The sequence below is a fragment of the Phascolarctos cinereus genome, unplaced genomic scaffold, assembly GCF_003287225.1.
Source record: "Phascolarctos cinereus isolate Bilbo 61053 unplaced genomic scaffold, phaCin_HiC Scaffold_2;HRSCAF=192, whole genome shotgun sequence".
Classification (NCBI taxonomy): domain Eukaryota; kingdom Metazoa; phylum Chordata; class Mammalia; order Diprotodontia; family Phascolarctidae; genus Phascolarctos; species Phascolarctos cinereus.
This window is the reverse complement of record NW_027555625.1, coordinates 49690784-49705917: the sequence shown is the minus strand read 5'-3', so window position 1 is coordinate 49705917 and position 15134 is coordinate 49690784. Positions and strand designations below refer to the sequence as shown.

Here is a 15134-nt window from a genome sequence, read left to right as displayed (position 1 = left end):
CTTCACAGTGGGCAGGAAGAGGTGAAGGTGTGGCACGGAGGAGTCTAGATGGGAAGCAAGAACTTGCAGTGAAAGTGTGTCTGTTCTGGGAAATGTCTGTGGAACACTGGAGAAGTCTTGGGGCCTGGCTCCGAGGCTCTGAGGCAGTGCTCTGGCAGGAGGCCTCGTTAGTAGTATGATTTAGATAATTCTGAAAGAGGAAAAAAAATTGCTTAACAAGGTTTGTTCTCCTTGTTTCATGTGTTTCTTTGGGAAAATCAAGAATCCTCTTACTCGACTGCCTCTTTTTTTTCCTTTTCCAGCCTGTGTTATACAGTAGTTGACCAGTTCTCTAATATCAGTAGTTCTCACTGCTCATGTGAACTGTACACCCTCTGTTGTTTACTCTTCTGTTAACTTAGAGATTCAGTAGCAAGTGGAAATCATTTTTTTGTGTTCAGTTTATTGTCAACAAATGCATTTCAAATTAATGCTCTTGACCCATGGGATTCTAGGAATGATTTTCTCTCTCCTGGCATTACAGTTTTAATTTTATGTTTGCACAGTCCACATCCCAAACCTGTTTACCTGGTTTTTCCTCTTTAAAAAACAAACAATGAAACAAAAACACTTGATAACTAATGTGTTGAGTGGTTCTTGTGATAAAGTTTAAAAAAGAATTACTTAGATGGTTCCTCTATCTTGAATCTTTTTGGTGTTTTCAGGAAGATGATGGTCTGGAGGATATTGACAGCATTTTAGAGAAAATTGAAGTTACCAATGGTCTCTCAAATCAGTCTCATAGCAGTGTCATCATGGAGAGTCGGCCTCTTCTCTATGTTGAACACAGGTAACGGACTAATGGTGGAGTTTTTTTTTCCCCCCATTGAGGCTTTGCTGGAACATTGAGCCCATCTGTTGTTCTAGCAGGGAAAATATTCCTTGGCGAGTGTTAGATTTATTTTGTTTAACTCTTCAAGATGTTTCTTGAAAGCTGTTACTATAAAATATGGTTCTTCATTTCAGATGAAATTAATCAACTGTTATTCTTTTCTTCCTTATTCTAAATTCCTTATTCTAATACCCTGCTGGCAGAGGGGGCATATTAAATCACATGACTCTTAATTTTCAAGTTCTTCTGATCTACTCACTCTCATAGGAAAACAGACAGTTACCCAACATGTTTGGGGTGAGTACCTGTTTCATTTGGACTTTTACGAGTTAGCAAACCTCTCTGTTGGCTAATTCCTGCAGTTATTCTTTAGTCCAGAGTGTCTGGAGACCCTCTAGGCTGTGACTTTAGTGGCTTGGATTCCTAGAACAGAGGAGGTTTGGTTGGTCCCACATGGTATAGGGGAAAGAACCCTGAACTGGGAGTGAAGATCTTCTCATCAAACCCTGGTTCTGCCATTAAGTAGTTGTCAGGACTTCAGTAAGGTATGTGACATTTCCTGAGCCTTATTTACCCCATACATAACCTTGGGAAAGGTTTTGATTACACAGTTTTTTTAAGTACTTTTAAAAAAAGTTAGAATGTTGTTGGTATCACTGGTTTTTACATCACCTATATTTCCCAATCTGTTCTTCCAAAGCCCCCCTCCCAGAGAGTTGTGAATAAAGAAGGAGAAAACAATTAGGCAAAACTGGCCAGAGTCTGCCATCAGATGCAGTGTTCTACATCCCCCCCACCTGTACAGTTAGGGAGATAACCGTCTCATATCTCCTTTTTGGGGCCAAGCTTGGGCATTATAATTTCACAGCATTTTTTTTCCTTTTTCTTTCTTTTTTTTTTTTGTGATGCTTTTTGTCTTGATACCAGTGGGTTTTTTTTTATGAGGGGGTTCAGGGGATCCCTCTCCTCCTCCAGCTTAAACCCTCCTTTGTAACTAAAATAATTTAGCAAAAATATCTTCAGTCTTTTTTAACTCTAATATGCTATTTACATCTCATTTGCCTTCATGAATTTCCTTCTGCTTTCCCTAGGCAATATCTCTCACTTCCTTCTGTCTTAGTGCACATCCTCCTGCCTTCCTCTCCCCTGCTCTCTTTGTAAGGGAAGAATTTGGAACAGTGTTGTTGTTTGGCACGACTGCCTTGTCTTCTCTGAACTGTAGGTTTATAGCTTATTCCTGCAGCCACTACAGGGCATTCTTAAGGTGCAAATAGCTAGTTTAACTTGTAGAAGTGTGCACACTGATACTGATCTTTGGACCAGTGCTTGGATACAGAGCTCAGCTCTCTTCTCTTATTTTCCCATCTCTCCAGCTTGGAGTAGATGGGCTTGTTTAGCTTACTCTTGTCATCTTGTTTAACTGGTAGAGATGTACTTTGTCCTGCTAGCCTGCCACTCTTTTAAAGGTGTGAAAGACATCTTTAACAATTGGACAGGTGATCTGCTTTTGAGAGGTCTGCAAGTCACATACCTCCGCAACACAATGGAAGTCCTATAGAAGCTGTCATTGTGGTGTTTTCCCTGAAGCATGTGCCTGGCCTGACTATGTGGCTGGCCCTGTAGAGGGCAGTAGCTCAGACTACAAAATGAACAGGATCGCTTATTGTTGACCATTTGTCATTTTAAGGCCACGATTCTCATTGTTCTATTGTTGTTTGGAGTTCTCACTTGTAAAAAAATTCTGGTTTTGTTTGTTACAGTCTTTTCTTTTTAATTCCCTAGACACTTGAATCCAGAGACAGAGTTGAAAAGGTATTTTGGAGCTCGAGCTGTCCTTGGAGATCAGAGGTGAGAACAAAGCTTGATATCAACTGAACTCCTTTAATAGTATTTAGAACAGCTGTTGATGAGAAATTGTAGCATTTCAGAAGTATGCTGTGGATACTAAGGAAGAGTATTCTCTTATTTAATTTTGGAAAAGTAAGTAAAGTTATAGAGAATGGTTGAAATCCTTGGTGTTACTATATGAAGGTCCTTAGAAGTAGTTGGACTTTGCTCTAAACTTCTTTTTGAAGTGAAAATGTGTATCTCATTTTTCCCAACTCATGTTTTTAGACTCTGTGTTATTATCGACTGTTAGTCATTCTGAGACTTGATCCATCAGTAAAGCATAAAGTGCCCAACATGGGTACAAGACTAGTTTTTATTTATTTGGTTAAACCTTAGGAGCGTTGGCAATTTGAAATTAGAATTAGACCTAAGACTATTAAAAATTAATAGAAAATCACATCCAGGGTGTGATTTTTTTTGGCCATATCGAATGAGGCAAATGCTACAGGGTGTCTCAGAAGTCTTAGTGCAGGTTAAACTTCAATTGCTTATCGGACACAGCTTAATAGCTTAAAACTGCACCACAACTTTTGGGGCACTCCATATTCTATCTTGCTAGAGACAGTCAGATCAGAGATATATAGGGAATCAAATCATGTTTAGATCAGAAAGAACCTCAGAGATCATGTAGTGTCCTCTTGTTTTACAGACAAGGAAACTGAGACCCAAAGGGGTAATGTGACTTACCTAAGGTCACCCAGACCATCAGGGAGCAGAGCTGGGCTTTGAGCCCAGATTCTCTCCTCATTCTGGTCTCTTTGCTCCATACTTGGCTTCTGTGTTTGACATCAACATTTCACTTGGTTTTTTTTTTTATAATATAAATTTATTTATTTTTAGTTTTCAACATTTACTTCCAAAAGATTTTGAATTCCAAATTTTAACCCCATCTTGCCCCCCCCCACTCCAAGATGGCATGCATTCTGAATACCCCTTCCCCTAGTCTGCCCTCCCTTCTATCTCTTCCCCCTCCCTTCTCTAATCCCCTTCCCCTTCTATTTTCCTGTAGGGCAGGATAGATTTCTGTACCTCATTTCCTGTATTTCTTATTTCCCAGTTGCATGTGGAAAAATAATTTTTTAAACATGTGTTTTTAAAACTTTGGGTTCCAAATTTTCTTCCTTCTTCCCACCCCACCCACCCTCATTGAAAAGGCAAGCAAGTCAATACAGGCCATACATGTGCGGTTATGCAAAGCACTTCCATAGTAGACATGTTGTGAAAAACTAACTCTGTTTCCCTTAAGCCTATCCTGCCCCCTCCATTTATTCTATTTCTTTTGACCCTGTCCCTCCTCAGAAGTACTTGCTTCTGACTACCCCTTTCCCAATCTGCCCTTCTCTCTGTCATCCCCCTGCTGTCTTGTCCCCTTCCTCCCCTAGTTTCCTGTAGGGTAAGACAGATTTCCATACCCAATTGAGTGTGTATGTTATTCACTCCTTAAGCCAAATCCTATGAGAATAGAATCCCTCATTTCCTCTCACCTTCCCCTGTTTCCTCTCCACTGTAAGAACCTTTTCTTGTCTGTTTTATGCGAGATAATGTACCCCATTCTACCTCTCCCTTTCTCCTTCTCCTAGTATAATCTTCTCTCACACCTTAATTTTAATCTCCAGATATCACCCCTTCATCTTCAACTCACCCTGTGCCCTCTATCATCTATCTATCTATCTATCTATCTATCTATCTATCTATCTATCTATCTATCTATCTATCTATCATTTTTTCCCCTCCCACTACCCTAATACTGACAAAGGTCTCATGATTTATAAATATCATCTTTCCATGCAGGAATGTAAACAGTTCAGCCTTAATAAGTCTCTTATGATTTCTCTTTCCTGTTTACCTCTTCAACATTTCACTTGATTTAACCTCTTAAAACAACTTGGGGTTTTGTTCCTACTTCTAAGTTCTAAGCTTTAAAACACTAGTATCATTTTTAAGGGAAACTCTATAGAGATCACAAAGCTTTGTGTCTGTAGTATTGCAACTTGTAATGTGGAAGAATTCTTAATTTTTTACATATTCACCAGTGATTAGATAACTGAAGGAATTTGTCCCCAAAGATAAAGCATATTCTATATTTTTTAATCCACAGACCTCGGCAGAGACAGCGTCAGTACCACCGAAGCACATGGCTGACCACACCGAAGAGCACCTGGCCCCGCTATAGCAAAACAGGTGGGGGCTTCATCAGGATATGGTGATGGGGTCTTGTGCCGGCTGTGGTCATTGTCAGTATCATTATATACGTTTTCTTTGGGGCCATGCTTGTTATACATAGTTTTGTAACATCTTCATAGCAGTCCTTTGAGTTTGGCAAGAACCATTATTCCTGTTTTATAGGGGAGGAAATAGACTCATTGAAGTAATTTTCCAGTGGTCACATAGCTAGTAAATGAGAGTGCTGGAATGAGCACGCAGCTTTTCTTGTCCAGAGTTTTATCTGCTGCATCGTGGAGGAGAAGGGGAGGGGAAGGCAAGGAAGTCCTTGATGTTTTTTGGCAACAGATACATTAGTGTTGGGGAATAAACAATATTTTGAAGTATGCTTGGTATATAGCTATTAAATTTAATAGCTTTTAAAGCACAAATTTATGGTTAATCCTAGCCCTGTATTTACTTTTCCAAATACCACCTGAAACAAGGTTTTGTTTTTAAAAATTAACCTTTTTTTCTTTGGAATTTTGCAACATAGGAATCAGTTCAGTTTCATTTGATATATAGTGAATTTAGCATGATTGTGTAGGAGCTTCATGTCCGTGTTTGTCCCTAGGACAAGTTATAACTGTGGGCAGTTTGGGGGTTTTCTCCCCATTTATCATATCCTCCAGCCTTCTTATATCCTTAGCAAGGAATATCTTTTTTGAGCTGCAAGCAATATCTGTAGTATTGGGACAGTTATTTGGTCTTTGTGGGGTCCAGGTGATAATAGTGACTTGGGTTAAGCTGTCCAACCAGGGCATCACTTGTGAGGAGATGTTGGTTCATATGGGCAGGCCAAAGCTGGATTTTTTCAGGTTGGTCAGAAGAGTTAGGATTTGTAAGTACCAGTTGACAGTTTAATTTGCTTATGAAAATCGAGCTGTTGACACCCATCCGACACTATCCTTGATAGAACAGGAGAGGAGAAGATGCCTTTTCCCCCACTTTACTTAAGAAGACTAAAACTCGTAAAGCTGTACCATCCAAACTGTCACCCCAAGGCAAAGAGGGTGGTGCTGCCTGTGTCCCATTCCATGGTCCTCTCCCATTTGGTTACACTTCTTCCATGGCTTCCCCCTTCAAGGCTGTCCGTAGGTTACATGTTCATTTTAGCCTAATGTCACATGGATATAATTTTGGGATGCTAGCGTGTATTAAAATGTGAGCATTGATGTTCCCATCCTCCAGCAACCTTGCACACACTGTTTCTAAAGCAGTCCAGTGCCGTTAGTATTATATTCAGGTTTCTGAATCAGACCCATTTGCTGTATTTCAAAGTACCACCACTAGTGTTGTTTGTTTTTTCTAAAGCAGGTTATATACATCTAAGGGAGTAAATTATTCTATATATCTAGAGTAAACCAGTTTAAATTAAGTTGGTAATGTTTTAGGAAAGGATTTAGCTGTGGCTTTAACTTTTATATTTTTTCTAAAACGAGCATTGAAATCCTGGAATTTGGAAATTTAGATTTGAGAATACAGATTAAGGAAAGTTCTGTCAGTAAATTTTAAGTCCTCAAGAAAAAGCAGGCTCATTAATTTTTACTAACCATAACACTATTCCTTGTTGCTGACTTAATATATGTAACTTCATGAGTGTCGGAGATATTATAACCCTACTGAAGCTGGCTAGGATTGGCTTGGTTCACTGATAACACTTTCAACTAATTCTAGGTATCACAATGCGAGTGCTGGAATCAAAAAGGGGAGTTCAGCACTTCACATTTGAACACCACCGAGAGTACCAGCAGGTGCAGTTCCAGTTCCTAAATGCAGTGGAGTCCATGGACCCAAATAATATTGTGGTATGTTTTGAAGAGAGTGTGGCTACTCTGAATGTACAGTCTGTTCTGTTGGGCTGCTGTCATGTTGTGGTAACACCCCAATGGCCAAAGGGGAGAAAGTAAAGAACAAGCTTTCAAGCCAGTGTGAGAAATCAGAAAGCTCCTTTGTGTGAGTCCTTTCAGCTGAGGAAATGGGAAATGATTATATAAATAAGTGTGAGATGACCTTTAAAGACAGGGTCTCTCTACCAGCTGTTCTATTTTTAAACCTTTTCCTTTAGAAGAAAGCAAAGTCATTTTTTTAGCATTTTAGTAGAACAACTATAGCATTGAAGTTTTGTGAAACGTGTCCAATTTTCTTAAATTTTATAGGAACATTTGAGACTCCGGACTGAAATTGAAGTGATATGTATACAAAAATTACAAAATTGAAATGAACAACAAACTTCTCACGCTCTCAGGCCCATACCATTGTTAAAGATAGATCTCTTTACAACGTGATTTCTTTTTCTAGACGGGTCTTATAAGCTGATTAGGTGCTAGTTAGGACTCTTGAAGCAGAATTGATTGAAATTGAAAATATAACAGTGCCCTGTCCTTGTTTCTTTTCTTCACGTGACAAGTTATCATGCTCATAAATACCAGCAGAGAGTCTTGCTTGTAGTGCAGATGTGCCAATGAGAAATACAGCCTGGTTTAAGAACTGTTGGATGCCCAGTTGGCTCTGAGCTCCAGGAAATATATCTATCTATGTACTCTGACCCAAGGGTGGGGAACTTGTGGCCTTCTAGGTCCTTGGCTGTGGCCTTTTGACCGAGTCCAAGTTTTACAGAACAAATCCTTTTGTTAAGGGAGTTTGTTCTGTGAAGTTTGGATTCAGTCAGAGTGCCACACTTGAGGACCTAGAGGGGCACATGTGGCCTCGAGGCCGCAGGTTCCCCAACCCTGTGTGGCCCCAAAGTTGGTCCAAATCATGTCTCTGGGAACCTTGTGAATTTAGGGTTTTTGGTAGGATGAGAAGAAGCCCAAATATAATCACACTTATATTCTAGAGAGAACAAATTTCAGAAAGTTCAGAAAAAGGATAGGTAGACTCCTGTGGACAGACATTTTACAAGGGAAGTCAGCCTAGGAGGGATTGGGTCTCTCAAGAAAGTCTAAATAATGTAGCAAAAAATAATTTTGATGAGGAAATGGAGCTATCTGAAGAAATTAATGTAATGTATAGGTAACACAGTTTCAATTTTTTAAAAGATGTACAGAAGATGGAGGCAAAGGCAGGTAGTAGAAGATGGTTCTAAAGTCCTGGAATGATGTTGTAAGAATAGCCTCAGGAGCACTCTAGCTCAGAATAAGCTGAGGCTGGCAAAGAAAGCCAAGCACAACAAAGGTTTGGGGGTTTTTTCGTTTGATTTAATTTTAAACCTATATTGGGAGCAAAAGAATATAGGAGGGTAAGTTATAGGACCCAGGTTGATGGAACAATCATAATTCTTTTTTTTGGCTAGGCAGTGGGGTTAAGTGACTTGCCCAGGGTCACACAGCTAGTAAGTGTTATATGTCTGAGGTTGGAATTGAACTCAGGTCCTCCTGAATCCAGGTCTGGTGCTTTATCAACTGCGCCACCTAGCTACCCCTGGAACAGTCATGACTGACAACAGAAAGGAGACAGAGCTTGCCAACTTTCATTTTTCTAAGAAGAAGGATCTTTGGATTAGGAAAGATAAAATGGATAATAGGGACTTGATATCCACAAGAAGTAGTTAGATAGTAAGAGGGGACTTAGCTGTCTTTGATTGATTCAGGTGAGTAAGCCTAAAAGAACATCCCAGTTAGTGAAAGAATTGGCCATTGTGATTGCCGCACCACTGTAGGAGATCTTTGAAAAGTTACATTACACAAGAATGGCGCAGAAGGACTGGAAAAACTTGGATTTTGATCTAGTTTTTTTTTAAAAAGGAAAGAGAATAGAGTCTATAGACTATAGGCTATTGAGCTGGATTTTTGATTTGTGGAAAAATTTTAGTACTTACTATTGAAAGGGTGGTTATACTCTTGAAAAGGAGACATGAAGCAACAACATGACTTCATCAGAACAGGTCAGGTCTATCTATCTTTGTTTCCTTTTTTGGCATGGTTACTAACCTGGTATATCAAGGCAGTATTGTAGGGATAGTTTACTTAAATTTTAGCCAAGTCTTATAGGAAAAATGGAGCAGTGGGGCTAAAAGACAACACAGTTAGGTGAATTCAGAACAGGCTGAATGGCTGAACCAAAGAGTAACATGAATAGCTCAATTTCCGCTTGGGGAAGGTTTCCAATGAAGGCTTCCAGATTGTCATGGTTGGCCCTGTGCTGGTTAACATTTTTATCAGCGACTTGAATAAAGATATAAATGGCATACTTCTTAAATTTGCAAGTGAGATGGCACTCGGAGGCATAGCTAACACAGTGGATGATAGATTAATGATCTAAAAAAATCTGGACAGCCTGCAACTTTGCAACAAAGTCTTATAAGATGAAATTTAATAAGAATAAAATAAAGTCTTACATTTACATTAAAAAATCAACAGGAACAAGGTAGGGGAGATGTAATAAACTAGGGAGTTTGAACCAGCTATGTGAGTTTTAGTGCACTGAAAGCTCAGTATGAAACAGTGGTATGATACGACAGCCAAAAAGGCTAACATAATCTTTGATGGCATTGAGACAGAATGTCCAGGACTGAGGATGTGGTAGTTCTCTGATCAGATCATATCTGTAATGTTATGTTGAGCTCTGAGCACCACATTTTAGGAGGAACGTTATCTGATAAACTGGAAAGCATCCAGAAGAGGGTAATCCGTTTGCGGTGAAAGGCCTTGAAATTGTTACATGTGAGGATCATTTGAAGGAGCTCGGGATACTTAGCCTCGGGAAGAGAAGACTTGCTTCAAACATGTTAGCTTTATTCAGATATTTGAAAAGCTGATAGATAGAAAGGATATTAAACCTTCTTGGCCACAAAGGTCAGAGCTAGGAGCGGGCTAAAGAGTTTTCCAGAGATGGAAAGGACTGCTTCTGGAATTAAGCTGTTCCCCACGATAGAGGTCATCAGGCAAAAGTTGGGTGACCGCTTGTTGAATGTATTGGAGAAGGGGGTTCTTGTTCAGATGTGGGTTGGCCTAGATTGCCTTTGTAGTCTCTTTCCACTTAGAGATTCTGTGATTATCCTCTTAACACCAGGTCAGGACACCAAGTCCTCTTCTGGCATATAGACTGATGTACATGGTGGAGAGATAGCTATCTATATACTATATATATGTACTATATATAGTATATATACTAAATACTATCAGGTATTTTTTGATTTCCAAATGAAGTCCCTTATGTGAGAAAGTTTAAACATGCTGTAAAAGAAATATGAATCAATTGAGTGCTTTTATGTTATTTGTACACTCAAAGGCTTAATTTCCAAAGAAGAACAGTTGCATTAAGCATTATGTTGTTTGATGTCATAGTCAACCATCTCTTTTCCCTGTATTTTCAGCTTCTGCTCCAGGGAAATCCTTATCACATAGACTCACTGCTCCAGCTCAGTGATGTATGTCGACTCCAGGAGGATCAGGAGATGGCTCGTGATCTTATAGGTAAAAGTTAGCAATAACTAGGACAGGTATCACCTTGTGTGGGCAGAAGAAGATTGTGAGTTTTTATTCCTGGATTGGTGTGCAAAAAAATCTCTCTGTTTCCTCATGCTTTTGAGAACATTTTGGTGTCAAGAGAAGTGGGTTCTAAATTTGTAGTTTTGTTAGATGTCAGGCAGTGCTGATTATTTTTGCCAACATGGAACAGCAGGTTAAGGTACTCTTATTCTGACGTCTTGAGCTACTAGTTATTAGCACTTTAGATGAAATTATTGAATCAAATAAAATATTCCTTAAGAAACCTAATCCTATCAGTCTCTGAAGTTGTCACTCTATATCTAGCCTTCCTTTCACTGCTATACTCCTAAAAAATAGTTCGTACTCATTGCATCTACTCATCCCCATTCTCTTTTGAACTCCATGTGATCTGTCTTTCATCCCACCACTGTACTGAAACTACTCTCTCAAAGGTTATTTGTGGTCTTTTCACTGCTGAATCCCAAAGTCCTCTTTCAGTCCTCATCTTCACTGAAACTTGAGCACCAGTTACCACCATACCTTAAGGATAAATTTTTCTTTCTTTGCTGCTGTGACATTGCTCTCTTGGTTTTCCTCTTCCTGTTTGACTTTTCCTTCTCAGTCTTCTTGGCTTGATCAGCAGGCATCTCATGTCCCATAACCATGAGTGAATTGCCTATGACTCTGTCCTCATCCATTTTCTCTGTTTGTTTTCAGTGGTCTTATTTATTCCAATGGATTTGGTTATTATCTCTATGTAGATGACTCCCAAATTTCTTTTCTTTTTACTTTTTCTTCCTTTTGTTTTTTTTTGGGTGTGTGAGGCAATTGGAGTTAAGTGACTTGCCCAGGGTCACACGAATAGTAAGTATCAAGTGTTGGAGGTTGGATTTGAACTCAGATCCTTCTGACTCCAAGGTGGGAGCTCTATCTGCTGTGCTACCTACTTGCCCTCCAAAAATTTCTTTATGCGGCTTCTAATATCTCTTCTTGTCTCCAGCCCTATATCTCAGTGCCTACTGGACATCTCCACTTTGATGTCCTTTCAGTGACTCAAATTCAGCGTGTCTGAGAAAGAGCTCATCATCTTTTCTCCTAAACATTCCCTTCCTCCGGACTTCCTTATTTCTGTTGAGAGTACTGCTATCCTCCCATTAGACGCACACATAGCATCCATTACCATAACCTGTTCAGTCTTTGCAAATTCTGTTATGTCCATTCCCTTCTGTTCACTCACATAACCTTCACCTTAGTTCAACACTTCCTTTCTCTTCCCTGAATTGTTGTAATAACTCCTAAATGTCTCCATTCTCTACCCTTTTCAAATCCATCTTCCACGTAGCTTCCAAAGTAATCTTTCCTGAAGCATAGGTCAGTTTGTATCTCAAAAACTTTAATTGGCTTTCTTTTGCCTCCAGGATAAAAGGCAAACTCCTTAGCCTGGCATTAAAAGCCCTCCATGCTCGGGCACCTCCGTAACTCTCCAGCCTTGGAATGCAGCATTACAGTCAAACTGGAGCGCTAGCCTTTTTCTTACCCTGCAGTCTGTCTCCTGTCACGTGACAGTCTGCCGTGCCTGGAATGTACTTCCTTCTCCTCTCTGTCAGAATCCTTTCTTCTAGTTCAGTTACGATGTCAGCTCCTCCATGAAGCCTCCTGTTTACCCCTTAAGTAGCTGGTGTTTCTCTCCCTCCTCAGTAATACTCAATTATCATTGAATAAGAGTAGAAAGAATATTGTACTTGATCTGTCTAGTGTTTTCTCCAGTTCAGCTCCTTGGTGGCTGGGACAGTTGTCCTTTGCAGCACCTAGCACAGTGATTTGCACAAAACAGTGACCTAACAGATGTTAAATTAAATTTAAGTTTAATTGCCTTAGTCACACCAAGGGAATTGCATTGATGAATCCCACTGGGTTTTACCATCATAAAACGAGTACCAAAGAAGTCCTGTCTTAATGTCACTAGCAAGTGAGGGGTAAGACACAGGCATCTCAGTTTTCTAGCTCCTGATTATACATTGTGGTAGCTTGCAAAATTTTACGTGTGTGTGTGTATAGCAAATTAACCTTTGCTGCAAAGGACTTTTTAACTTGGTGAACATTATGAAAATGGGTCCTAATAGTATTTCTCTTGTTTTTAGAGAGAGCTTTGTACAGTTTGGAATGCGCATTTCACCCTTTGTTTAGTCTCACCAGTGGAACCTGCAGACTAGATTATCGAAGAACTGAGAACAGGTTGGTGACTTCTCATTTCTGTGTTTGGATTTTGTTCCACGAACTTAGATCCAAAGCTCTCTACATCTCTAGATCATGAAGGTCTGGAACAAAATGTGTATCTGTCCCATTGCGGAGTATATTCACAAGAGGTTCTGGCAGAACTGCTCCCTATATTAAACATATCGCTCACTCTGCTAGAACCAAAAGTGAAGGTCAGTATTACATAAGTAATAAGTGACTTTCCTCGCTTCTTTGCTTTTAAATTCTGGAGTCAAGACTTCTAAGGAAAAAAAGAATGAAATTTTTGAGGGTCAGAAATCAGAACCTTACTTCCTGTTGTATGATATAAAGTCTGTAACTTGCTTTACCTTACACGTGTGAAATAATGAATACTTTACATTTCTGTACCCTTGATAATTTTGACTGTCCTTTCACATGCATTAGCTCATCTGATTTTCACAACAACCATGGAAAGGAAACAAAGCAGATAATACTATCCCTGTTTTGTTTTGTTTTGTTTTTAGATGGAAATGGGATCTGAGAGCTTAAATTATTTGGCCAAAACTTTAATGAAACTCAGTCTGCATAACCTGTTTCTTTATCTAGAGCTTTCTACCTGGTTCTCTTCAAGCACATGATGTTCCTGGAGAGGAGAGGCTGTCCCCGAACAGCCCTGGAATTCTGCAAACTTATCCTAAGGTAAATGTCTGTTACTAGATTCCATAAGCTGCTTTGCTATGACATCTAGCTATTAACAGCTCAGTCCATATGGAGGTGTATGCCAATCTGTAAGCGCATTTGAGTCATGAGACATCTTGTGTCTTCAAAATGACTGTACAGTGATCTGTTCATTTAAGATGGTTGAAGGAACTCACCCTGCTAAGGAAGAGCTGAATAATTGTACTTGTGAGTTTTGTTGCAACTGTAAGTTACTTTCTTGTGCCAAGATCATAACGGCTTCTTTCTTTTGTTCATTTTCCCTTCTCAGCCTCGATCCAGACAATGACCCCCTCTGCTTGTTGCTGATTATTGATTTGCTGGCGTTACGAGCCAGGGATTATGGGTTCCTAATACGTATGTTCCAGGAATGGGAGGTGAGTCGTGAGAATTTTTGAATCGCGGAATGTTAGTTCTTGAGAGGACTTGCGAGGTCATCTAGTTCAACCCCACGAGTGAATGACCTTGGAACATTCTTGACGTGGTCATTCTAGCCTCAACTTTGCTATTGTCATTGTCAGGGAATTCACTCACTCTTAAAATAATTAATTTCATTTTTGAAAAGCCCTCATTGGGAAAGTGTAAAAACTGGGACTCTAATGCACTCTTGGTGGAGTTGTGAACTAGTCTAACCATTCTGGAGAACAATTTGGAACTACACCCAAAGGGCTATAAAATTGTATATACTCTTTGATCTAGCAACACTGCTACTAGGTCTATATCCTAAAGTGATCAAAGAATATAGGAAAAGACCTATTAATATGAAAATACTTTTAACAGCCATTTTTGTGGTAGCAAAGAATTGGAAATCAAGGAGATGCCCATCAATTGGGGAATGGCTGAACAAGTTATGCTATGTGAATATGATGGAACGCTATTGTGCTATAAGAAGCCCCAAGCAGGATGGTTTCAGAAAGATCTGGGAAGATTTATGTGAACTGATGCAAAGTGAAGTGAACAGAAGCAGGAGAACATTATACACAGTAATAGCAATAATGTAAGGATGATCAACTATGAAAGACTTAGCTACTGTGATCAAGACAACAATTCAGGAAAATTCCAAAGGACCCATGGTGAAAAATAATCTCTACTTCCAGAGAGAGAAAGCTAAAGAACTCTGAATGTAGATTAAAGCATGATTTTTATAATTTCTTTATCTTTATTTTTTATTATTTTTTCCTTTTGCAACATGACTAATATGAAAATATGTTTTGCATGACCTCACATATGTAATTACAATAAAATTGTTTGTTTTCTCCAGGAAGGGAGGAAGGAAAGGAAGGGGGGAATAAAAAAAGCCCTCATTGCTTGAAGGTTATCATGTTGAGTGAAAATCATCTATTTCACTGCAATTTTTTTTTAACCAAATCTGAATTCTCTTCTCTGGAACAACACAGAATTAAATCTAATCCCACTGCTTGATTATTGCCATACATATATATATAGATAGATAGATAGATAGATAGATAGATAGATAGATAGATAGATAGATAGATAGATATAGATAGATATAGATCTATAGATCTATAGATCTATATCTATCTATATCTATCTATATCTATATCTGTGAAGACTGGTATCATATCTCCCTTAAACTTTTCTTCTCTGATTAATCATCCCCAGTTCTTTCAACTAGTCTTCATAGGACATGCTTTGCAGTCCCTTTACCATTCTCATTACCTTCCCAGATATACTTCATTTTGTCAGTCCTTAAAGTGTGGTGCCTCGAAGAAATACAGTGCTTTGAGTGCATTCTGACTTAAGCACAGTGTAGTGGAGATGATCCCTTCCTTGTTCTGGGCACC

General features: G+C 39.2%; 1 protein-coding gene across 1 annotated transcript in view; it reads left to right on the top strand.

Annotated features, from left to right (window-relative positions):
- TCF25 (TCF25 ribosome quality control complex subunit) overlaps positions 1–15134 on the top strand; it is a 49309-nt gene that overhangs the window by 11141 nt on the left and 23034 nt on the right. Inside the window, 8 exon segments of the mRNA XM_020989106.2 lie at positions 705–829; positions 2654–2719; positions 4860–4942; positions 6641–6771; positions 10281–10380; positions 12537–12630; positions 13219–13311; positions 13601–13706. Coding sequence (XP_020844765.1) covers positions 705–829; positions 2654–2719; positions 4860–4942; positions 6641–6771; positions 10281–10380; positions 12537–12630; positions 13219–13311; positions 13601–13706 — 798 coding nt within the window.